Genomic DNA, 25,367 nt, shown 5'->3' with positions numbered 1-25,367 from the left:
TTCAACCGGAGGCTCCGTAGAACCGGCGTCCATAACGGACGACTCATCCGGTTTAGACTTCAAAGATTTATCTTTACGCTTTTTAGCGGTAGCGGGCGTCGGAGGATCAGACGGCATGTTATAATTACACCTTTTCCCAAAAACAAGCCTGGCAAAGTCTAATCTCCGTTTAATGGTGCGCTTGTTAAATCTAGCACAAAAGCGTCACCCGACCACGTTGTGCTCAGGCCCTAAGCAAGGAATACACAAAGAATGAAAATCCTTATGAGGTATCTGTTTCCCACAAGAAATGCAACTATTAACTTTTTCTGACATCCGGATAACTGAGGCAAGAAAAGACAAAGATTTCCCCAACGGGGTACTTAGCCCAACTTGGTCTTCGGTCTGAAACTCGAAAAATGAAAATTTCAGAATGCCGAACGGCACTTGCAAACACTGCTTCTGCTTCGGACCACGCGGCAAGAAAGACTGAGGATATGACGTCGGTCATGCGCTTAAGTACTACGACGTACTGACGTCAGCTCTAGGTGACTATGACCGACGCCAGCCCAGCTCTTTGGTATTCGGTCCGATTGAGGACAGCGGACTACCCACAGGTTATGACTGCAGCAATGTGAGACGAAGAACATCTGCATCTTTTTTTGCAGACGTTTCTGCATGATAAGATGGACATGTGCTCATGGCAATGCATGCTTTAATTTCACACACCAACCATATAAGCATTCAACTCCATCACTCGCCAAGTCACTACTAGCCAGTAACTGCTATGAAGACTAGTTAAACTTATTGCTAACAAGTGATACACTAGTACATATTTGCTTCACTTTCATGACATGTCAACAACTGGAGCTGGATGGAACGACTGGCTACCTACAAGAGGAAGAAGGAAGGATAAAGCTGTCCCAACAAAGGTGGTCTTTTTTGTCAATCAAATGATTTTGTTATAACTAGAAATTAGGGCCATGATAGTCTTACAGCTGGGCTGAATCCCAAACAGTAAGATGCTAACATGGAAGGAGTCAGAAGACAGAACCAGAACCACGAGACGTTTGAGTTCTGTGCACAGCAATTCCAAGGAGGTTCAACTACAATAGCAGTTAGGGCTAAAACACTTGGGAAGACAGTACTGCTGCCTCAAAGGGCCACAATAATGTCCTGTGCTCTGAAAAGAGGATCTTTTACCTAGTAGGTTTATCATGTTAATAAAAAAACTAAACAGTGGAGGCAGTTACTTGTAAAGATGAGTAACTGAGACAGTACTGTGGGTGGAACTGCCTAATGGAATTCAGAACACAACTGCTTATCTCCAAAGGAATGGCAACTGTGGACCCATTACTACTTATGAACAGGAAGATGAACCAGCAGTCCATCTGACCATCACAGCAGCCCTGTGGGAGGCTTCACAAAAAGGTGCAATGCTCCAGAAAATGATGAGCAATTCATGTTGCAGAGATTCTGCCCACACAAGGAAATCGAGAGGAGGAAGGATTGGATCAAAGATAAACAAACCACTTTGTTAAAGGAATTGAAAAACAAAAGGAGGAACCTAATACTTAAGGCACACAGAAAGTCCCCCCACCTAGGGTAGCACAGATCTCTATGAGAGGCAGAACTACTTAACTATGGAGATAAGCACATGGATGAACTCTAATACCAATAAACAGCAGATAGCAAGTTTGTTAACCATGAAGTTAAAGTCCACTAAATGGGTGGGACCTTAAAAAAGCTAATAGAAAAAGTCCAACCCCCCCCCTCCCCAAGAGCTATCTGTTGAGACACATCTTGTTCTCTTGCCCTCCTATGGTAGACTAGGGCAGAAGGCTGCCAAAGAATCTGTGAAGAAGAACTCCAGAAGAAAAAATAAGACACCTGAATCAGACAGACTGTGGTATAACTTAACTGTATAACCACATGAAAAACTGCACCAACCTGGAACTTGAATGCAAAGCTTCCTGGTAGCTTAAGAATCTCCCCCCATGGATCCAATTAGAAGGTTGTCACGGTCAGGAAACAAGAACAAAGCAAGGTACAAAGAAGGGGGCAGGTCAGCTGTAACCCCCCCAAAAAAAATGGGGACATCCATGGCTTGACTCAAGGAAGGTTCCCAGAAATGCCAAAGGACATGACTCTTAATCCAAGCTCCACTTGGCCACTATCACAGTTAGGGTTGGGTAAAAGAGGAAGTGAGTCAAGCTGTTAAGGGGAGAAATTTGAATAGCTGCAGAGTTGCCACCAGCACTTGAGTACAGTATTAGCACTAATTTAAATAGCACTGGTTGCTACTGTGCCTACCTAAATGAATTTGGTTTAGTGTGACACTGTGTTAGTAACTGTAGCAAGGAGCTATGCTATTTTTTGTTTTCCTGTCAGATGGTAGCGGGAAAATGCCACCACAAAAACTGCTCCCCAACTGACACAGCTGCAGTTCTACACCTTGTAAACAAGTGAGCAGCAGAAAACAAGAATCAACTGTGCCAAGATATGGGAGCACAAGCGTCCCACCTTATAATTCTGTCCTTCCCAATAAAGGGCCGCAAGGGTAGCTCTAGGTGAACACCAGGGGAAACCTACTGTTTGTTGACCTCTAGTTAAATACTGCTCAAAGTCAGAACTGGAAAGTCTCCCAGTTGGCTGGTCTAATCACTGTCAGTCAGACAAATGGAAAAGATAAGTATTATACTTCTTACACTTTCTCCCTTTTCCATATGTTTTTGTGTCCAAGATTTAATATATCTGTATCTCTCTCTCTCTCTATAAATATATATATATATGTATATATATATATATATATATATCTTAGCATTTTTCAGCAGTGTGGGGAAAACGTTTTTATTTTATTATCTTGGGAATGCTGTGGCTGTTCTGAGTCGCAACCTGCCAAGGTTTTGGACATTTTTAGTTTGCTTATTCAAGTCCTAATTAATCAAGATGTAGTTAATTACAATATATTTAAATGCCAGCATGTTCTCCTTCATAAAATAAGAACTGCTGAAGAAGAAGAATAAAAAAACATAAGAACTGCTGTACAGCCAAGTCCAATAAAAGATAAGTCTCCAGATCAAAAAAAAAAAAAAAAAACTCCCAGCAAGGGGAAAAAGTCAACAGGAACACTATCAAATAGTGTTAACTTATATTACATATGTAACATGTTCTTTCAGCTTTTAGGGGTCGCCACAGCGGAACTGTGGTCCGCTAATGATTGGCAGTAGATTTTTACAGTGCCGAGGTGCCAGCTCGACACCCAACCTTCAACGAAGGCACTCCCATTCTACACATGTCTTTCGAACGCCACTCAACCGCGGGGAGGACATGCAGACTCCACACAGAAGGTGCTCCAGCCAAGAATCAAACGGGAGAACCTCTTGCTGTGAGGCAACAAAGCTACTGCTGCACCACCGCACTTATTACATATGTAGCATCATATACTTTATTTTCTTCTCCAAATATATTCTACAAACCATAATACATAAACACATATGCTGTGTACATCATGAATGTGCATGAAGGCTGTTAGCATTCTCTATTCCTCATATCATCCGTTTTGTGTAAGATCGCAGTCCCTGCTGAAAACAGATTTACAACACTTGAAGCTTCATAGACAAATTAAAAAATAAATAAATAAATAAAAATAAAGAAGAGATGTGAAGAACAAAGCCATTACAGATCAGAAATGTAGTTTTTACCAAGCACTCCAGCAATCGAGCAGGTCGTGCTATTATAATCAGCAGCTTTCGAGCCAGCTGGGTGATGAACGTTACTTCCTCACTCTCTGATCTCTCATAGGCCTGAAACAAAAGTAAAACATGAAGTATCCCTGTTAATAAAATGCATACCAATGGTACAACCAATACAATACCTAGAAATAAAGGTAAGTAATGTAAATTGCAGCAAGAAATGTTCCTGAAAAGCTGAGCGACAACACTCATATCATTATAACTACAACTGAGAACATTTAAATTCACCAAGTATACACACATCTTACTGCCAGCCAAATCATTGTAAAAAAATTGCTGAAGAAGCATTCATCAACAGCACACACTGGTAGAGTGGAAAGTCGTCAGGATTGTGCACAAATGTCTGCACCTCTCTCAAATGGGATTCACACTTCGTGGATGTTAGCGCAAAGACAACAGTATGCATGGCAAACTTATTTGGAGTGGAGCTACTACATCCTATTAAAAGGAAGTATGTGCCTAAATATACAGGCAGCTACACTTTAAGGCAAGACACAGAGAACATGGGGTACCATATTTTAGTGGAAAAAGCTACTACGGCTGTCTGTAAGCATGTATGTGAACATTAGCTACAAGTACTGTGAAAAGGAAAAACTGCAAGGCAGCCTACTCAGAAATGGGACCAACTTGTTGAGTCACATGTGTTAGATGTGTCAGATGTAACACCCTGCTTAGGGTGGGGTTGTGCAAACTGGTCAGCAGCTAGGTATATGGGGATACAGAAGCTTTCAACTGACAAGATTTAGGAAGGTGGTCTATGGGAGAAGTAATGTAGATACAGTAACCTCAGATGACATGGTTGACAAAAGTACTGTACACTTACACAAGACTGTAAGGTACATGCAGCTGAAACACTCCGTCTCCCCTCCACATTTATGTACGTGTGTGAGTGTACGACAGATGACTGAAATAGCGAAACTTTGAATACCTGTCACACCTTAAAAATTGACTGAATCACAAAGATTTGAATGTGCAGCACATCAAATCATACAGATTTAATGCAACACAAAATCTACTTTGTTGCAAGGGGGAAGACCCCCCTGCACCACCCACACCCCCTGATAATTATATATACCAATTCCAAGAATGCAATACAGTGAGAAAATAGTAAATTTACTGATTCCCACTGTACTACACTCTCACACAGCGGAAAAGCCGGTTCTTTCAATCAGCTGATTTTTGATCATCTGTACCAGCTTTTTTGTGGTTCGACAAATCCACTTCTTAATAGGTTGAATGCAGCCCATACACACACACACAAACACACACACATATATATAAATATAAATATATATATATATATATATATATATATATATATATATGTGTGTGTGTGTGTGTACATATACATAGACGCAATACACACACAAATACAAATATATATACACACACACATACATGGATATATCATCAGATATTGAATGCTCAAAATAGCGAACCACAAACAGCGATCTTTCCACACAGAATCTAAAATGATGGAAAATCAAAAAAAAAACAAAATGAACACTTTTTGCAGCACCCGTAACACCTGCTGCTAATTATATATATCAACTCTGAGATTGCACAACAGAGGGGTAAGGGAAAAATTTCCTGACCCCACTGCAACATGATCTCACATAAAAATGGCAGCAGGCTAAAATACAATTAAAAACAGCATTCAATTCTCTGAGCATTCACTCTTGTTTAGTAAAGCAAAAAGCATTTGCTCATTTGACACACACACACATACATATATGCGCACACACACACGTAATTTGCTACACAGATACAGGTATGAAGATAAAGAGAAGTGTTGACTTACAAGCCGTCTTGCTTATGGTGTATGTTTCAGGTACAGTACAGTTTCCTTCAACTGGGACGCAAGCAACCGGCAATTTTGATTGGCTCGTATGAGAGTATATGAGCCAATCAAAAATGACAAAGAGGAGCCTTTTCTGTTCAACGCGGCTGTTCCGCAAGGCTGCTCTCAAGCAACCAGAAACTACACTTAACCGGCATCTACCAATCCCCATGGGTGCCAGTTAAGTGAGATTTTACTGTATTTTGTATTTTTTCTTCTGTTTGTTAGGGGAGGTTTTATATAGGTCTGTCAGTGCTCAGTGCAGGAAGGTGTACGTGCTGGGCGCTGTGTACAACACTCTCTTCCAAGTGACACTCCAATATAAGCACAATCTCATGGACGGTCACACAACTTTAAATTCTGAGGGGATGTGTTGAAGGCATAGTGTTAGCATGATGTTTGGGTTGATGTCTATGATAGATATGATGTTTGGGTTGATGTCTATGATAGATATGTGTTTGAAGTATTTCCCCTTTTACAAATACATATACAACTGTATCTATAAACTAACATACACAGACACATATCCCTCTACATACACACATTATACATGTACATGCATATCTATGTGTGTGTATTATATATATATCTATATATATATATATGTGTGTGTGTGTGTGTGTATATCTATGCACTCACACGCGCGCACACACACGCACACACACACACACACACACGCACACACACTGATGTACGACAGCTGTTCAAACGACCAGCTATGCCTACATCCAGGATATCAATGTGATTACATCAAAACAACAAATGTCATGTTCTGCACATGCTCCGGGGCTTACCTCAGAGTGGATTAAACAAAATTAATTTTTTTTGCAGGAAGACAATCCACCACCTTCCCTACTAAGTGTACATATTAACTCGAAGACTGCACAATAACCAGGGGAAAGGGAATATTCCCCTACCTGGGGACTGTAGATCATGTACACTTGACAAACATCTACCTGCGTCAAGCAAATGGGGTCGATGAAACAGATGCCGATGTAGCTGGTCATTTGACCCACTGCCCACAACCCATACATACATATGTTTGTATGGGTTCACTTCAAAATCTCAAAAGTTCAAAATCACGAATCTCAAAATACTGAACTCAAAATCTCGAAAGCTCAAAATACTGAAAACTCATAATACCGAATCTCGAAAAACATACAGGACACCAACACTGAATATATTGCAGCAGAAATACATACAGAAACATATTACTTTTCTACAATTATCAACTCCAAGATCACACTTTACAGAAGAAAATGGCAAGCATAACATTACATGCTTCATGACTGCCTGTTGTAACCTTAGTCATGTTCCCTTTTAATATACTATACTACAACATAACTCATCTTAGTGTAGTGAAGTGCGATCTCAGAGTTGATATATTTAAGTGGCAGGGTGTGTGGGGGGGTGCTGGGGAGCTTGTTCCCCTGCTTATAGTTAGATTAGACTGATATAGTTTGTTTTTTCTTTGTTTCTGTATGTATTTCTGCTGCAATATAGTCAGTGTTGGTGTCCTGTATATTTTTCGATATTATAAGATTCGGTATTATGAGATTTCAGTATTTTGAGATTCGTGACTTTGAGCTTTTGAGATTTTGAAGTGTGTATATATATATATATATATATATATATATATATATATATATATATATATATATATATATATATTATTTATTTTATTTTATTTTACATTTGTTAACCGGGCTAATCTAGCTGGATATATATCCATTTTCAGTAGAGGCCTGGGGAGAAAAGCTCCACACAGATATACAAATATGTAAAAAAATATTGTTACATGTTAATTATAGGATTAATAAACCAAATAAAACAGGTAGTTATAACGTATCAGAGATCAAAAACACTTAAGAAAAGTAACAGTGAACATAATATTGCTTAAGAAAGCTAAAACAGATATAATACAGTAAGCATTATGTACAATAGTTCACATCAGGTTAAAGGATTTAAGCAATAAGTTGATTAGAGTTTAAATAGTGTCAGTCTTAATTACAAGGCTGAGTATTTAAATGTTTGGAAGTTTGGTTAGAAGAGGAAGAAACAGAGGTGAAAGACAGTTGTTAGTCAGGGTTACTACAAGGGCATAGCCAGTGCCTTTGGAGGTGTTTTTTTAGTTTTTGTTTAAAGAGTCGCAAGGATGTAATTAGTGTTAGTTCATTGGGTAGCAGGGTCCAGTTTTTTTCTGCTGTGTTAGTAAACAGACAGTCACCAGCTAGCAGGAGTTTGCTAGAAGAGCTAGAAGAGCGTAAGGAGTTCAGATTATTATGGGATTAAGAGTTTTGAGAGTATAGGGGTATTACTGGGTTGGTAAAATATTTTGTGGGCAATTGTGAGTGTATATATATATATATATATATATATATATATATATATATATATATATATATATATATATTATTTATTTATTTATTTATTTTATTTTACATTTGTTGACCGGGCTAGTCCAGCTGGATACATATCCCTTTTCAGTAGAGGCCCGGGGAGAAAAGCTCCGACATAAAAGCAATACATGATGAGAGCAAGTTACATTTACAATATAAGAATAGGAAATAACAATGACATAAAAGCAATACATGATGAGAGCAAGTTACATTTACAATATAAGAATAGGAAATGACAATGACTTAATATAAGCACAAGTAGCAAAGCTACAGGTTAAACAAACTAGTGTTATAGGATAAACACAGTGAGAATAATGGACTAGGAACTAACTTATCAGGGCAAATTATGAGTACAGGAGATTTGATAAATTAGTCGGGTTCTGTGCATGGGCATAGCCATTGTAGCTTAAGATGGCTTTTGAGGTTGTTTTTGAACTGTTGATGTGAGGTCATGAGTCTAAGGGTGTTTGGCAGGGAGTTCCAGGGCTTTCCAATGGAGTTGGCGTACAGGGCATCACCACCCGAGTTCTTAGCTTTAGTTGTTAAGATCTGGACGTTATTAGCTGATCTAAGGGAGTTAAGGTTGGAGTAGGGGGTCAAAATACTACACAGTGAGGGAGTTCTGTTGGGATAGTGGATTATTTTAAAGGCTTCAGTGAGTTGATTAAGTTTGAGAAGATTGGGTAGTTCCAACCAACCGAGTTTCCTAAGGTTAAGGCAGTGGTGGGTGCGATATGGGGAACCTGTTATAAATCTAGCAATATGGTTATAAGCAAGAGAGAGCATGTTAAGTTCACGTTTATTGAGGAAGGAAAAGACTGGGGATGCATATAGTAGGGTGGAGAAGAGATGCGTGTGGGCAATAGTTAGTTTGGTCAAGGGGGTTAAGAAGTTTTTTATTCTGTACATGGATCCAAGTTTTTTGTTAACCGATTTGATGGTTTGGGTAATGTGGATGTCAAATTTTAGCTTGTAGTCAATGGTAACACCTAGTAATTTGGTACTGGCAACAGGGGCTATGATGGTTCCGTTGATGGATTTAATATGAAAAGGTGTAATGTTAGTATTTGGGAGTTCATTGCCAAGGGGTGTATTGGCGTTGGGGAAGAATAGGAGTAATTTAGTTTTTTTGGGTTAAGTAGGAGTTTCAAGTCAGTGAACCATTTCTCAACTAAAGTAAAACAGAGTTGAGTAGTAGTTTGGAGTTCTGAAAGGAGACAGCGGAGCAGATCAGGGTGGAGTCATCGGCATATTGTATGCAGGTGGATTTAGGGATGACTGAGTGCAGGTTGTTTATGAAGATGGAAAAGAGAAGAGGACCAAGAATGGAGCCCTGAGGAACACCGATGGTGTTTGAGAGCAGTTCTGATAGTTTGTCTTGCCACAGGACAGCTTGTTGCCTACCAGTGAGGTACGCCTTAAACCAGCTTAGTGCAGGGGTGCTAAGATATAGACTTTCTAGGGTATTAAGTAGGAGTTGGTGATTGACCATGTCGAACGCTTTTGATAGGTCAAGAAAGAGGGCGGAGGATATTAGTTTGTTGTTACGATTGTTATTAATGGAGTCAATAAAGGAAAGGAGGGCAGTGGTAGTACTATGGTGGGGGCGGAAACCATGTTGGGAGTTAGATAAGAGATGATTAAGGGTTAAGTAGTGAAGGAGTTGTTTGTGAACACATCTTTCCATAATTTTCGCTATTGGAGACAGGATTGCTATTGGTCTGTAGTTGGATATTTCAGTGGAGGTACCTCCTTTATGAAGAGGGATGATATAAGAAATCTTCCAAGAAGAGGGAATAGTGGCTTCAGTAATAGTTCTGTTGATCAGGATGGATATAGGGTAGGCGATGACTTCAGATGCTATTTGTAAATATTCCGCTGGGAGGTGATCAGCCAGGGTGGTTGGTTTAAGTTTTTTTAAGAGGGAACAAATATAGGAGGAAGAGACAGGGTTTAGGTTAAAGGAGATGTGGGCAGCTTCATGAGATTGAGAGGAAGGTGGAGCAGTGGAGGTTAGTTGGCTAGCAAGAGATCGGATAGTATCGGTGAAGAAGGAGTTAAAGGTGTTGGCTACTGCCTCTGCATCTTTCCCGATGTGCTTCTCAGGGGTTGGGGTGGTAGTTTTACCTGGGTGAAGGAGATTGTTAAATCCTGCCCAGAACTTCTTTGGATTGTTCTGGTGTTTATTCTGGAGGTGGCAGAAGTATTGTTTTTTGTCCTGGGTAGTGGCTGATTTGGTAGTGTTTCTTAGCTGTTGAAATTTTATGCGATCTTGGGGGGTTTTAGTGGCTCTCCATTTGTCCCAGGCCTGGTCTCTGAGTTTCATTTTGTTTTTGGTTTCTCTAGTTAACCAAGGTGCTATAATGATTTTGGATCTGATTAGTCTGTTTGGGGCATGTGTTTCTAGTATCCTAAGGAATGTATCGTTGAAGTGGGAAACACTCTCTTCTAGGGTAGAGATTTTAAAATGGACCAGTTGCAGGATTTTAGGTCTGCAAGGAATAATTGTGGGACAAAGTTCTTTTTGTTTCTAATTAGTCTATATAAGGGGGGGTTGGAAGTTGGGCATTTATGTTTAATAATATAGGTAATTAGGTGGTCGCTGAGGTCATTGGGAAGGGTCCCAGTGGTATAGTTAATTGAATCTTTATTGGTAAGGATCCAATCGATGGTGGTTTCTTTTTGGTGAGTATTGCCCAGTCTGGTTGGACAAGGAATATTTTGGGAAAAGCCATGTAGGTTAATAGGTTGTGGGGTTGTATGGGAAGAACAAAGGGACCAGTCTATATTGACATCCCCAAGTACTATGGTTTCTTGTGGGTAACTAGTGGCTAGCCAGGACAGTGTTTGCTCAAGATTTTCTATGTTATTCCCTGGTGGGATATAAATAACAATGAGGTTGATGCATTTTTGAGTGTTTAAGCATAACTTTAGGGCAATAAGTTCTAAGTTAGAGATTGTAGGAGGTTGTGTTGGGTTCTTAATGATATTCAGAGTATTCCTGAACATAACAGCTATACCTCCACCCCGTTTCTTTACACGGTCGGCCCTGAAGATATTATACCCAGGAGGGAGAATCTCTTCATCCTTAGTGGTGGGTTTTAGCCATGTTTCAGTTAGACACATAATGAATATATGAATATGAATGAATATATATAAAGTATTGTGTGAAACTGAGCAAGACTTTTATCCATTTACTGCTCTCGGGTCACCCCTGAAAAGGGACTGTGCCCAGTGGGCCCAAAGGGTTAACAAATAGGATTATTATTTTTAATGTAGGTTTAATGGTCTGAAGAACTCAAATTTTGCTTGTGTTGCTTAGGACTGATTCCACAGTCTACATTTATCAATGTATGATATGGTGGTGATGTGTCCTGGGAAGCTTAAACTCTTCCTTTATACAAAGTAATATTACACTGGAATGTACATTGCACAGTGAACATTTCAATATATAGTTTTGTGTTATTTTATGTATATTTCTATTTTCTACTTCACCTTTCATTCATGGTATTCCAACACTACTAGAAAGCATTCAGCTCTCCATCAATAAGTCCACATCTTGGTATTATTCAATACTGATTGGAAAAGAATCATAACAGTAATAAAAGTACTCTAGAATCAGGATAGCAAATCATATATGAAAGTCATACTTTTAAATACAAGTGGCTCAATAAACCTGTTAAATTCTCCAGGCTTTCCTCTTAGATATGACTGAATGTACCTGCTCTGATTTCAATGGAAACACACCTCAATCTGTCTGACTATAACTGTTGTTGGCAGCAGCCATGTACCTATCTGGTAAAAACATGGGAGGGGATGCCACTTCATACAGATCAGATGCAGTAAAGTTTGCTCTACATAAGACTTAATAAAATTTGCTGAAGTCTGAGACAGCTGTGCAAGGAGACATCTATAAGCTAGTTAACTACACAATCAGCAGGCATTAGCATAACTGTGGGCAAAAAGACACTACAATCTTTCCTGGACTCAACAGCTAAAGATCTATCACGCACTAGTGACAACCACTGTATACCAAATATATATGACACCAGAGTACCCAGTGACCAAGGATACCTGCCTTGAGAAAGTATATCGACAAAATTACCAGTGATGAAAATTTAACAGATGTCAGCTCACATCTCATCTGATATGCAGTGGTATATACAAATTAACTGGGAAGGACCCAACCTTCAGTACTTCAGAGGATAGAATGAAAACGGACAAAGATTAGTTGTGTAAAATATCACCATAACCATAGATGTCCTTCTCTTCCATGTTGCAGTATTCTTACTGTGGGATCCTCCACCTCAGGAAACCCAAACGTCCGTCTCTTATGCATAAGCTTAAGCTTAGCTGCTGCCAGGTGTGCAGGACGTCACACACAAGGCCATAAACTACAGGCCTTAAATGTGACATCTGCACGCACCGACCTCAGAACTGATGGCCCAGTCGGAGAACAGACTAAAGAAGTGAAGGAAGATGCCATCTAGACAGGGTAAATGTAATGAAGGGAGTACGGGGGTGGGAAGGAATAATGCAACATGGAAGAGAAGGACATCTACGGTTATGGTAAGACTTTAAACAACTAATCTATGTCCTTCTATTCCTGTGTTGCAGTATTCTTACTGTGGGAGAGTGCTACAGCTCAAGAAAAGGAAATGGTGGTGGAAGAAGTTGCAGTTTCAAGGAATCTGTGCAAGAATGCCCTTGCAAATCCTGCCCTGGCTCTGGAGACATGGTCCAATTTGTAATGTTTGGTAAAGGTATGCACTGAGGACCATGTCTACCTCAAGAATGGTGGCTGTGTCCAGACCTTTGAGGAAGGCTCCAGAAGAGGCCACGGCTCTTTTAGAATGTGCCTTAACATTGTAAAGCAAGTCTTTGCCATGGTAAGAGTAGCAAAAGGAAATAGTTTTTTGTATCCAGGAGGACATAGTTTGTTTGGATACATTCCTGCCCAGGGTCCTGGGGTGTAAGGACACAGAAATGATTGGACTTTCTAATAGCTTTGGTTTTGTCCAGATAAAACCTTAACTGTCTGTAGAAATCAAGAGAGTGGAGTACTCTCTCATGGTCATTTTGAGGAGAGGGAAAGAAGGTGGGGTAAATGAAAAGACTAACTGAGGGATAGCTCATTGACCACTTTGGGCATGAAGGAAGGACTGATGCGAAGGGTCACTCTATCTTTGTGGAAGACTGTGTAGGATAGGGATGCCATGAATGCTTGTAGTTCAGAAACCCTCCTGGCTGCAGTAAGGGCTACTAATAGGACAGTCTTCCCATGTGCACACCTGCAAAGAAGCAGAGACAGTTTTTTTCTAGTACGTAGTTTTAAGTCCCATGGTGGTGGAACAGGTTTCTTTGGTGGCCTGATGTGGAGAACCCCTTTTAAGAACAGTTTGACATCCAGCTTGGAAAGAAGAGGTGGATCCAAAGGTAAGCAGGCAGAAATAGCAGATAAGTGGACTTTCACTGAAGAATATGAAAGCTCTGATTTTATGAGCTCACACACATAGGCAAGGACTAGAGGAACATCCGCTTGGAAGGGGTCCCTTTGCCTTTGGAGACACCACTTGGAGAATCTATTCCATTTGAAAATGTAGGATCGCCTTGTAGCGAGTTTCCTGGCCTCCTGCGGGATGGCTAGCACATCCTCTGAGTACCGGTGTCTGAAGGGAATCAACAGTTTATCACCCAAAGGGTTAAGCAGAGTATCTCCAGGTGTAAATGAATGAGAGATCCCTTCTGTTATGCGGGCAGGTTCACCTTTGAGGCATCTTTTGGTGATTGCCCTTGGCAAGAGTTTGAAGAAGGGGAACCCAATGCTGCCTTGGCCAACAGGGAGTCACCACCAAGATTTTTGGCTTGTTCCTTTGGATTTTTAGAAGTACTTTCTGAAAGAGTGGGAAGGGAGAGAAGGCATACAGGACCAATTCCTTCCATGAGATGGAGAAGGCATCCACTCTCCAGGCTAGTGGGGAAGGATTCCTGAAGCAGAATAGCAGAAATTGTCACTTCTGGGGGGGGGGGGGGGGGCAAACAGATATAATTGCGGTGTGCCCCACTGGTGGACAATGTCTAAGAAAACATCTCTGTGCAACATCTGTGATGCAGAGAGAAGGATCTGCTGAGGGCATCCGCCTGATGGTTGTCCTGGGATGGAATACAAGCCGCCTGCAGTGTGGTGATGTGCTGAGAGGCTAGCTCCCAAGCCTGCATTGCTAGCCTGCAGAGTAGGTAAGACCTGGTCCCCCCATGTTTGTTCATAATTTATTTATTTTTATTTTATTTATTTTATTTTATTTTACATTTGATGACCGCGAAAGTCCGAATGGACACAGGTCCATTTTCAGCAGAGGCCTGGGGAGAAAAGCTCCACTTAATACAATGCTACAATACATGTTGTAAAATATAGAACTGTGTTCTTAAGGCATACAATTAAACATTTAAAAAACATATTTAACATTTCTGCATAGACATAAAAAATCAACAGCATCAGAATAAAAATTCAACATTTCTACATAGACATTTAAATCAATACGATCAAAACAGACCATTGTTTTTAAGAATAAGTATTCAGAGGTTAGAAATTTATAGTAAGAATAGATATTCAGAGGTTAGAAACTTATAGATGATCTTTGGCAAAATCCTTGCAACACTTCAATGTAGTGGCTTAGCCTGGGGAGTCACATGTGCACAGCCAATTGTTAATATACTAGGTTTTGAGTAGTTTCTTAAATAGTGAAGCAGAGCTTGTAAAAGTTATACGATTTGGGAGTGAGTTCCAGATTTTTGCTATAGTACAGCCAAAAAGAGTTTTACCCGCTTCATTCTTATGTATGATGACATTTATGAGATTTCGGTCAGTTGATCTTAAGGTTCGGGTGGTGGTGTAGGGCTGTATTAGATCCTGTAAAGCAGGAGTTTGTCAGAGAGGTAAGTACAAACTCTGGACTGTGGAGATTTGAGTAGTAAGAAGTAGTTGGGGCAACTCAAGCCAGTTGAGTTGTTTGACGGAAAAATAGTGATGGGATCTACTAGAGGCACCTGTAGCAAACTTGGCAATCTTGTTATAGTAAGATGCCATTTTGTTTACTTCGCTGTGGCAAAGATTAGTCAGGATTGGGGAGGCATACAGTAGGGTGGATAATTGGTGTGTTCTAGCAACAGTAGCTTTGGTATAATTGGTCATGAATTGCTTGTTCTGATACAGTAGACCGAGTTTTTTGTTTACTTTTTTGATTGTTTGGGCTTATGTGTATGTCAAACTTTAGACTGTTATCAATTACTACTCCTAGGAGTTTAGTGTCAGTTGTTGGGGTTATTGAGGTATTATCCTTGGAGTTTATGGTGAAATGATTATTTAGTGCAGGAGCTCTACCAGGACTGAAGAGAAGTAGTTTTGTTTTCTTGGGATTGAGTATAAGTTTAATGCTAGAAAACCATGTTTCAGCCAGAGTAAAGTTATTCTGTGTTACTGTTTGAAGTTTCCTTAAGGTAGGGGCAGTGCATATGATGGTAGGGGCGGCACATATGAGAGTAGTGTCGTCTGCATACTGCAATATAGAGGCAGAGGGAAAGGTGGCAGCTATCTAATTTGTAAATATGGAGAACAGTAAAGGACCAAGTATGGAACCTTGAGGGACTTCTATGGATACAGGTAGAAGGGAGGATAGCTGGTCCTGCCAAATAACTGCTTGTTGGCGGCCTGATAAATAGTTGTTGAACCATGATATAGAGAGGGAGTTAATATTAAGGGTAGATATAGTTTTGAGAAGCAGACTGTGGTTGACCATATCAAAGGCTTTAGATAAGTCTAAGAATATAGAGGAAACAAAATGTCCGTGGTTTCTATGGGTGTTGACTATGTTGATATATGAGAGTAGAGCAGTGGTGGTACTATGGGAGGGTCGAAAGCCATGTTGAGATGTAGATATAAGGTTATTTTTTAGGAGGTACTGCATTAGTTGTGAATGTACTACTCTTTCTAGTATTTTTGATAAAGGAGATAAAATTGAAATTGGGTGGTAGTTGGTGAACTCAAGGGAGTTGCTGCCTTTGTGGAGTGGAATAATATGAGATATTTTCCACAGGTTAGGCACTTTGCATTCCGCTAAGGATCTATTTATGAGTACAGACACGAGGCAAGATATAGTTTCAGCTGTTAGTTGAAGGAAATCCATGGGAAGTTTGTCAGCAGACAGTGTGGTAGGTTTTAGCTTTTTGAGGAGTTTAGTAATAAGTAGTTGAGTAGGTGCTGGAGACAAGGAAAAGCTAGTGGGAGTCTGCTGTGTAGTAGGGTTACTAGGGGATGGAGAAGGTGTAGGGCTGGTGGTGTTATTTAGGGTATTAGATAGAGCTACAACTGTTTCCATAAAGAATTTGTTGAATTGTGTAGGGGTGTCCTCTTTGTCGGTTGGAACTTTGGGTGTGGGAGTGCCGTTTTACCTGGACGCAGTAATTTACTTACGGAGGCCCAGAATTTCTGAGGGTTGTGAGCGTTTTTCTCTTGCAAGGTTTTGTAGTAATTGGTTTTATAAGTTGTTTGGACTTGTTCCGTAGTGCTAAGTAGTTTTGTTTTGAGGTAGTGGTTTTAAGTTTATGATATTGAGACCAGGCTCTGTGTGTCTCTGTTCTTCATTTTGGTTTTAGTTTCTTTTGTTAACCAAGGGGCATAGTTTGTCTCAACTCTGATGGTTCGGGCTAGTGCATGACGGTTTAGGATTGAGAGAAAGGTTGTATTAAAGTAATCTACTGCTTCATCTAGGGGTAGGTGTTTTAGGGGAATCCAGTTACAGTATTTTAGTTTGTTGTTTAGGTCCTTGGCTTTGAAGTTCTTTTTGTTATGAACTATTCTAAGAATGGGTTATTTACTATGGTGGGATTTATTTCTAATAAGGTAGGTTGGTTGGTGATCACTCAAATTGTCTGGTAGGCAGCCTGATTGGTGTGCTAAGGTGGGGTCAGACAGAAGTATCCAATCTAAGATGGATTGATGTTTGGATTTCTTATCGACTCATGTGGGGGTACCTATGATTTGGGTAAACCCATGAAGAATAATATGGGTAGAAGGATTAAATTTGGTACAGTCAGACCAGTCAATGTTAAAATCTCCTAAGAAAATGGTCTCTTGTGGATGGGAGGTAGACATCCAATAACAGGTTTTCCATACTGGCAATGTTATTTCCTGGTGGGATGTAGGCATCTGCTATAACTACATGTTGCTAGAGTTTAGTTTTAATGTAGCAAGAATAACTTCTATATCATTGACTTCCTGGGAGTTGTAGGTAATCTGTTCCAATGTGAGATGATTTTGAAACAGTATGGCTACGCCTCCTCCTTTTTTCCCTGTCCTATCTTTCCACATAATATTACAGCCAGGGGGTGTAATCTCATTATCATGATGTTCTGGTCTTAGCCAAGTTTCAGTACAGCTAAATCTGGTTTATATAAAGTCAATATGGCATGGAGGTACTGAACTTTAAGTATACTTCTTACATTAATGTTTAAGAGAATTAGAGAGGAGGTTTCCCCTCTATAAAGGGGGTTTGGTTGGTTTAGGTTTGTATGGACTGAAGAGCTGGGCCCTGGGTTAGGGTGTATGTCTCCACAGCAAGTGAGTTGCTGAGTTAGATATAGGTAGAGTTTAAGTAGTTTTTGTAGTATTTTACTTTGTTTTGGGGATAAGTAGGGGTTTATTTTGGTTGTTGGTTTATTATTTATGTAGGAAGAGCAATGGGTTGGGGCAAGGTCACATGGAGATATTGGGAAATTATTTAGTTTTAGTGTACTGGCTATGGTATCTGTTTGCCACTGGGTTAGACTGGTGAGATGACGTTGTGTGTGGTAGGATGTGAGGATAGAAAAAAGGAGAGGAACAGAATCAGTTAATGTGTAACATGCTACCTTTAGGTGTGGGAAAGGCATAGGCTCATAGGTAGGTACTAGACTATTGGCCCAAGGGCCTAAGTAAGCCTAGCCAACAAAGTTCCCTGGCTTACGCCAACCCAGGAAAGTTAATTTCCTGTGCCCCTGTCGAGCAGAGCCACAGAAGTGATCCCCGGGGTGTATTTCCTATTTCCCATCCACTCATCAAGATTTTTCTTGAAGAGAGTTAATGAGCAACTTTGCTTGACATAGATGGGTAGCCTGTTCCAGAGTATGGGAGGTCTCTGGGGCAGGAATCTATCCCTCCAGCAAGTCCTGTTTATTGTGGTGACAAGGTTTAGGTCTCTAGAGCACGTAGCTCGGAGGGATTGGGATTTCTTTAGGTGCAGCATGTCCAACAGCTCTGGGTTTGACATAGCTTTATATGTTAGGCAGAGATCACCTCGGAGTAGGCGATATGCTACAGAGTGAAGCTGGAGTTTTTTTAGGCGATCAGTGTAGGGCATCTGTTTGAGGCCAGTAATTCTCTTTTTGACTGATGGTGTGAACTGACTGGCTGATTGGGTGTGTGAGCGGAGGTGGGAGTGGTTAGCAGCTACAAGTTAAATTGAACTAGGGGTGGGTGGGAATGGGGGTAGGGTTGAGGAGTGGAGTGAGCATAGCGAACGGAGCGGGGCAGCACTATCTTAGAGGAGCAGCAGTTATGGAATCAATCAGATGTAATTCAGGTAGTACATTAAAGCTCTATGCTTTAGAGTCTGCTGGTTAGCAATTTCCTTCTTGAGAAAGCTGCCTTATACCCAAGTCTATGCTATTTACTTTCCATAGACAGATATATTATGTCTAAATCTATATGGAGGGAAAGAGCACAGGTTATCTGGGAGCTAGACTGAGGAGGTGGATGGGGACCTCTGGTAGGGCAAGGGGGCACTAGATCTAAGATAGATAAGTGAGTGAGGAGGTCAGTGAGAGGACAGGCATGAGAAGGAAATAAGAGGTACAAGGGTGATACAGTGGAAGATAGGATGGTAAAAGACGTGAGCTAGGACAGTGAGTGATCAGTGAGGGGGTAGGAAGGCAGACGAGTAGGCTAAAGGCCAACAAAAGACTCCTTGATGGGGGGATACACAGCAATGTTATGTAGCTGACCGGGGGAAGTACACTGTAGGCACAGGACTAGGGCAATACAATCAGGAGTACGTATTATCACTGAACATACATTCAAATACTGTTGCTGTAGAGGAAGTCCTTCAATAGAGCAGTACTCTGCCTTGGGCTGATCTTCAGGAGTTGGCTGGGGTTATACAAGCTTGTTTGCTTTAGGTGCCAGGGATGTTCAAATTCTATTGCTGTAGAGGGAGTCCTTCAATAGAGCAGTATTCTGCCTTGGGCTGATATTACAATGAAGGAAGGAAGAAAAACACTGGTTACCATCTGAAGATCTTGAATTTTTAGAGTCTGCATATGATCGTTCATTACAGGCTGTCTTTATACAGAATCCCTACTCTTAGTAATATATTTTCTGACCTGGGTGCACAAAGAAAAAAAGATCCCATGGGGGGACTAAAGGGCAAAATTATTTCTCCTTCCAAATACCTTAAGGCAACTTGGCTATATGTTCACTTGCATCTACACTATTCATTAGAAAAATTACATGATTTTATGTCAAAAAAGTCTTGTAAGGATATTGGTGCAGAATAGGAGAAACATTTTGAGTTCAACACTGCCACAGGACAACCCAGCTTTTGGATCATCACAGCCTAAAGCAAATTTAAAAGGCTTGGTTAAGACTCATATTCCGAATTGTTTTTTTGAGTTCAACTGAAGACACTGCTTTATTTTATTCAACATTCTGCAATGCAAGCAGAGGTGAAGAAATTAACAGAGAAAGTTTCTGAACTACAGTGAACTATATGAACTGACATGACTGCTGTTTGCTTGTATCTTATAATAGACACCACAGTGGTGAATTTAACTGTAAACATTCACAATACATAAATCCTTATCATTGCAAAACAGAAGTAGCAACATTCAGAATGTTAGGCAAACTCTCCTAATGTGCTGCATGAGGTATACAAGCAAGGCATTCATAACATGAGTTGTTTGAAGCAGACAAAAGACAGAAAAAGCAAGCTCTTTCTGTTACAGCACTTGTTGCTGTACAGTTGTAAACATCTCATACACCATTTCCTGATTCAGCTGAGACTCTTGTGAAATTAATGCAATGACCTTTATTATCAGCCTGTGGTCTCATTAAAGAAACTCGATCATACTGGTGCCTCATTAGTGCCCATAATGGATCCAGTTGACCCTTAACTGGGGTGTACCACTTGTGCTGTTTCTGAAAGGCAGGATTGGATGGTTTTGGAAAAATAGGCTCTTCAATTTCCTCGGGGATAATCACAACAGAATTTTTGGCCTTTGCTAGCCGTGCCCCTTCTTCTGTGGATCCCTTATCTCCCCATCGAACCAGTCAACTCCACAACAAATCACAAACCAGTCTGTGAAGATTTGCAGGGGATCTGGCTGCATTAGAGGCAGGAAGGTCTGTAGGGCAATATGGAGTGCAGTCATCTCCCCTATGTTGTTATGTTTTTTTCTGGAGGGAGGGCTCCCATTGGGCCTGCACCTTGAAGCCATTCATAGGTGCTCCCTACCCTAGATCAGAGGCATATGCGTGCATACACTGTACTGGGTTGGTAGGTTGCAGACGTAGGCCTGGGTTCTGGTGTACTTGTTGGATCCACCACCTCAACTCTGTCTTCAGGCAGGGTAGGAAGGGTACCTGAAAGTCCAGGGGGTGGCTGTGTTGTGACCAGAAAATTTTAGGTACCACTGGAACTTCCTCATGTGCAGCCTGCCTAGGGGTAGCATAGGGATTGCAGCTGCCATGAGGCCTAGAAGACGCATTAACTGCCTGGCCGAGATGTGGGCGACCAGGAGGAGTTTGTGGAAGTGGTTGACTAGGGAGGATACTTTGTCTTGAGGAAGGAAAGCCTTCATCAAGTCAGTTCTTATCCTGCAGCCCAGGAATGTTTTGTCTTGGGCTGGGGCGAGGGATGATTTTGCCAGGTTGAGGGCAAACCCCAAGCTGTGGAGCAGGGGCATAGTGAACACTTGCAAATGCTTTCCTTCTCTGCTAGGATGAGTAGGTCATCTGGGTACGGGTAGATGTGAATGCCTTTTGTTCTGCAGAAGGCTACTGCTGTGGCTAGGCACTTTGTGAAGACCCTTGGTGCAGTAGATAAACCAAAGGGCAAGGCAGTAAATTGATAGTGTGAAGAGGGTCCATCAAGATGCAAATACTTTCTGTAGTTTGGATGGATGGGTATGTGGAGGTATGCCTCCTTCAAGTCCAAAGTGGCCATGAATGCTTTGGGTGGCAATAGTGGAAGAAGGCTTTGGAGTGATAACATTCTGAAGGAAGGGACCTTCAGAAAAAGGTTTAGGAAGGACAAATCCAGGATGGGCCTCCAAGGGCCATCCTTTTTTGTCATTAGGAAAAGCCTGGAGTAGAACCCCCTCCCATCTTGGCTTGAGGGGATGGTTTCTATGGACCCTTGGGCGAGTAGCTCTTGGATGACCTGAAGAATTAGGTGTAGTTGGTTTCTGAGAGGGAAGGGGATGCCCTGTGAAAGAGGCCTTTCTTGTCAGGACATAAATTATCCTTTTTCCACTACTGCTACCACCCAGTGGTCTGAAGTGACTTTTATCCAGAGGGGTAGGCAGTGACAGAGGTTGGACAAGAGGGGGGAGGTGGGTGAGGAAGTGACACATTACTGTTTCTGGCTGGAAAGGGCTACCTGGTGGAAGATTGGGGGGGGGGCTACCCTTGTGGATGGTGCCTTTCTAGATCCTTTTCTGTGTCTAGAGGAGGAAGCAGTGGATGGGGCTGGGTTCCTTTTGACCAAGGTGGTCTTGACAGGATAGCTTCTGTAAAATTTGGGGACGGGAGAGACCAGTAAATGTTTGAGGTCCTGAAGCCCCTTGCTTTCTTCCTGGACACTTTTGAACAGTTCAGCAGACTGTTTGCCAAACAGGAATTTGTTGTCAAGTGGTGCATCTAAGATTTTGGTTTTAAAGTCCTCAGGAAGGGGCTGAAGCCTGAACCAGGAATACATGTGCAGTATAAAGACTGAAGCTGCAGACCTAGCAAAGGCCTCAGCCACATCACAGCTGCACTTTATAAATAAGTCTGGCAACCTGTGATGCCAAGGACAGCTTAGATGCTGCCTGAGATTTGCTAGGAGAGTCAGGCATGGAGGAAATAAAGGAGGATGCCTGAGAAACCAAGTCTATGGCATATTTGACCATGTGGATCTGATAACTGACGGCCCTGAAAGCCAGTGTGGAAGATGTGTACATGTTTTTCCCAGTCTGTCCATTACCTTGCTGTCCTTGTCTGATGGCAAATCGGAGGAGGACGGTATTAGTCTGGACTGTTTGTCAGGGCCCACTGCAATGACTTCAGGATCTGTCATCGGTGGTTTAATGAGGAATTTCTGCTGATCAGGGACCTTGTAAAAGTGGTCAGGTCTTTTGGGATCTGGGGGCTGTGATTCTGGGGTTTTTGAGGTGGATGAAATTCATCTAGGTAAGCTGGAATCACAGGGAAGATAGCAAAAGATGAGGGTGACTCCACCTGAAGTAGTTCAAAATATCACTTTTGAACTTCGGTCATCTGAGTTGCATCTCACTTGAAATACTCCTTCATTTTGGTAATAGTGTCTCCAAAAGAAATGTCTTCAGGGGGTGAGTCTCCCTCTAGGGAGTCCTCATCTGGGAAGTAGTAGTCCAAAGGGGAAGCTGACTGGGAGGTATAGGTAGGAAATGCATTTGAGGAGGAGTCTTCCTCTGGGGTGTTAGTGGGATGAATGGAAGCAACTGAGGCTGTCTTGGGGCTGACAGCAGGCAATGTGGCAGCAGGAGAGGCTGAAGGCCCAAGAGCCATAAAGACCTGAACCAAAGACTGTGAGAATGTATGCCAGTCTGGTTGTTCCTCAGAGGAAGGAGACAAATGTTTAGCCTTTTCTTCCACTTAAGAGAGGTAGACTTAGTGGAAAGAGTGGGCCTAATATCAGGCATCAGGCCTGTAAGAGAGGATTCAGATTCCTGGACCGTGGGCAGGCGTCTGGCTGAGTGTGGTTCCCCCTCGAACTTGGCCAAAGCCGATGTCAGTACAACCTCTGAGGATTCCACAAGGGTAGTCGCTAAAATCACCGGTTCTAGCAGATGTCCCTCAACCCCTAGATTGGTGGCTGGCAGAACGTCTGATGACTGAGGGGCAGAAGCGGTTAGCCTTGCAACCTTGGCCTTCTTTTTAGGCAGATCCACCTCGACGGCCAACTCTGGATCCATACACAGGGCTAAGCACTTTAGACGCTGGCTCTTGAGATAAACTTTTAGGGCTACCAGACAACTATGAAGGGGTTTAGGTACAAACAACTGGCAGATGGCTACAGGTGGTGTGGTGTGTTCTTGGTCCAAGCAAAACAAAGTTCATGCGAGTCCTTGTGTGTTATCTGACGCCCACAATTACATTTCCCCTTTCTAGCAGACATTGGCTAAAGAATAAGGGCAAAGCAACCAAGGCTCAAGCAAGAAAAAGGAAAGTAAATTCCCCAATGGGGTACTTATCTGAGGATGTCCTCAAGATTGGAGCGAAGCGATCGATCTGACATTCGAGTGTGGAAGAGAAGTTCTGAGGTCTATGCGAGCAGATGTCACATTTAAGGCCTGTGGTTTATGGCCTGAGTATGACGTCCTGCCCACCTGACAGCAACCAGGGTTAAGCTTTTGCATAGGAGCTGGATATTTGGGTCGCCTGTGGAGGAGGATCCCACAGTAAGAATACTGCAACATGGGAATAGAAGGACATCATCAGATCTTTTGTTACATCTCTACTTTACCTGAAGGATGAAAATTTATTTCCAGGACAGAATCTAACAAATATCCCAGGAAAAAAACTTTGTATAAAGAGATGAGAGAAGATTTCTGTAAGTTCACTTTAAAACCTATACTGAGTACAAGATCTTCTTTCTCAGGACTCTTGACAACTGGAAAAAGAGTCTGCAATAATAAGGCAATTGTCCAAACATGTGAAAATGTAAATGCCTTAAAGACTGCAATAAGCAATTAATGCAGCAAAACACATTGTAAATACCCTTGGGACAGTAGATAAACCAAATGGCAAGACAGAGAACTTACAATATGAGCCACATACAGAAAATCAAAACATATGAAATATTCACCAATGGGAATGTGATCATAGACATCATTTAAATCTGGCTTTACCAAATAAGTTAGTGAAGGGATGGGGTCTGAAGGGATAAGATTTTGAACTCAGAGTTTGACAAAGATTGAGAAAGGAGAGGTCTAACACAGGCCTCCAAGTTCCTTCTTTTCACCAGAAAAATCCTTAAATAAAACAACTTTCTCATCTGGACTGCAGGCACTGGTTGTATGACTCCCTGAGACAAAATACAGTTGTGTAAGTAAACGTATCATAGTAGTTGAAGCAATAGCCTTAGTTATACGAGTCATATCCTGCCAAAGTTATAAGAGTTGGCCAGCTTCCAATGGTTCATGGCACATTCCATGTTCCTAAACTATCTAGCAGCACCAAGCCCTTCAAAGCTTTCCAGTCAACACAGACAGGGAGCCTGAGCCCTGAAAGGACAATGCCAGGAAGAACAAAAAATAAATAACCACACCTGGGCATAAACAACACACCAAAAAACAAGGGTGAAGAAGCAGCTACTCGAACAGTGATCATTTGAACATCTACTGTCATGGTAAGTTTGCTTATACAACTGTACTACATTCATTGTATTGATCACAAATGCAGTAGCCTTAATTATGCAACTAGATTGCCCTGGCTGACTTCATTCAGGAGGTGGAAGGAGGAAGATCAAGGAGCCCCTAGAGAATGGTCCTTGCAAAGTCTAATCTAGACCTAGAGAAAGAATCAAGCTTATACTGCTTTGTAAAAGTATGTACTGAGGACCAAGTTTCTGCTTCTAGAATACTTCTAGAATCCAACCTTTTCCAACAAGCCACAGATGAAGCTGAGGCCCTGGCAGAGTGAGCCTTGATCCTGCCTGCAACATTTTTTGGTGGTGCGTCTAACAAAAGGTAATAGCCTTAGAAGACAACCACTTACAAATAGGCTGTTTTGACACAGGTTGTCCCTTCTTTTTCCTTCACAAGTAATTAACTGATCTGAAGATCTGCCCAAATTGTCTGTGGACATCCAAGGGATGTACTATCCTTTCTCCCTCATTTTTGCATGGATAGCTTGGTTTACAGTAAACTCAGATACCACTTTAAGCACAAAAGAAGGTTTAGTGCTCAAAGAAACCCCGTCCCCGTGAAAAATGAGAAAGGGTTGACTTACCATAGAAGCTTGCAAATCAGATGTCAGAGAAATCAGTAAAATTGTTTTCCATGTCAAGAACCTCAAGTCAGCCAGATTAGTTGGTTCAAATAGGCAAGTGATAGCTTCGC

General features: G+C 41.5%; 1 protein-coding gene across 2 annotated transcripts in view; it reads right to left on the bottom strand.

Moving 5' to 3' along the window:
• Positions 1-25,367, bottom strand: part of MAST3 (microtubule associated serine/threonine kinase 3) — a 1,680,970-nt gene that overhangs the window by 1,056,819 nt on the left and 598,784 nt on the right. For both annotated transcript variants that reach the window (XM_044090757.1, XM_044090758.1), the window contains one exon: positions 3,684-3,785. In XM_044090757.1, coding sequence (XP_043946692.1) covers positions 3,684-3,785 — 102 coding nt within the window. The remainder of the gene's footprint in view (positions 1-3,683; positions 3,786-25,367) is intronic.

The sequence above is a fragment of the Protopterus annectens genome, chromosome 13.part0 (genome assembly GCF_019279795.1).
Source record: "Protopterus annectens isolate FY-2018-M chromosome 13.part0, PAN1.0, whole genome shotgun sequence".
In the NCBI taxonomy this organism is placed as follows: domain Eukaryota; kingdom Metazoa; phylum Chordata; order Ceratodontiformes; family Protopteridae; genus Protopterus; species Protopterus annectens.
Note: the sequence above shows the minus strand (reverse complement) of the source record. Positions and strands in the feature narration are given on the sequence as shown.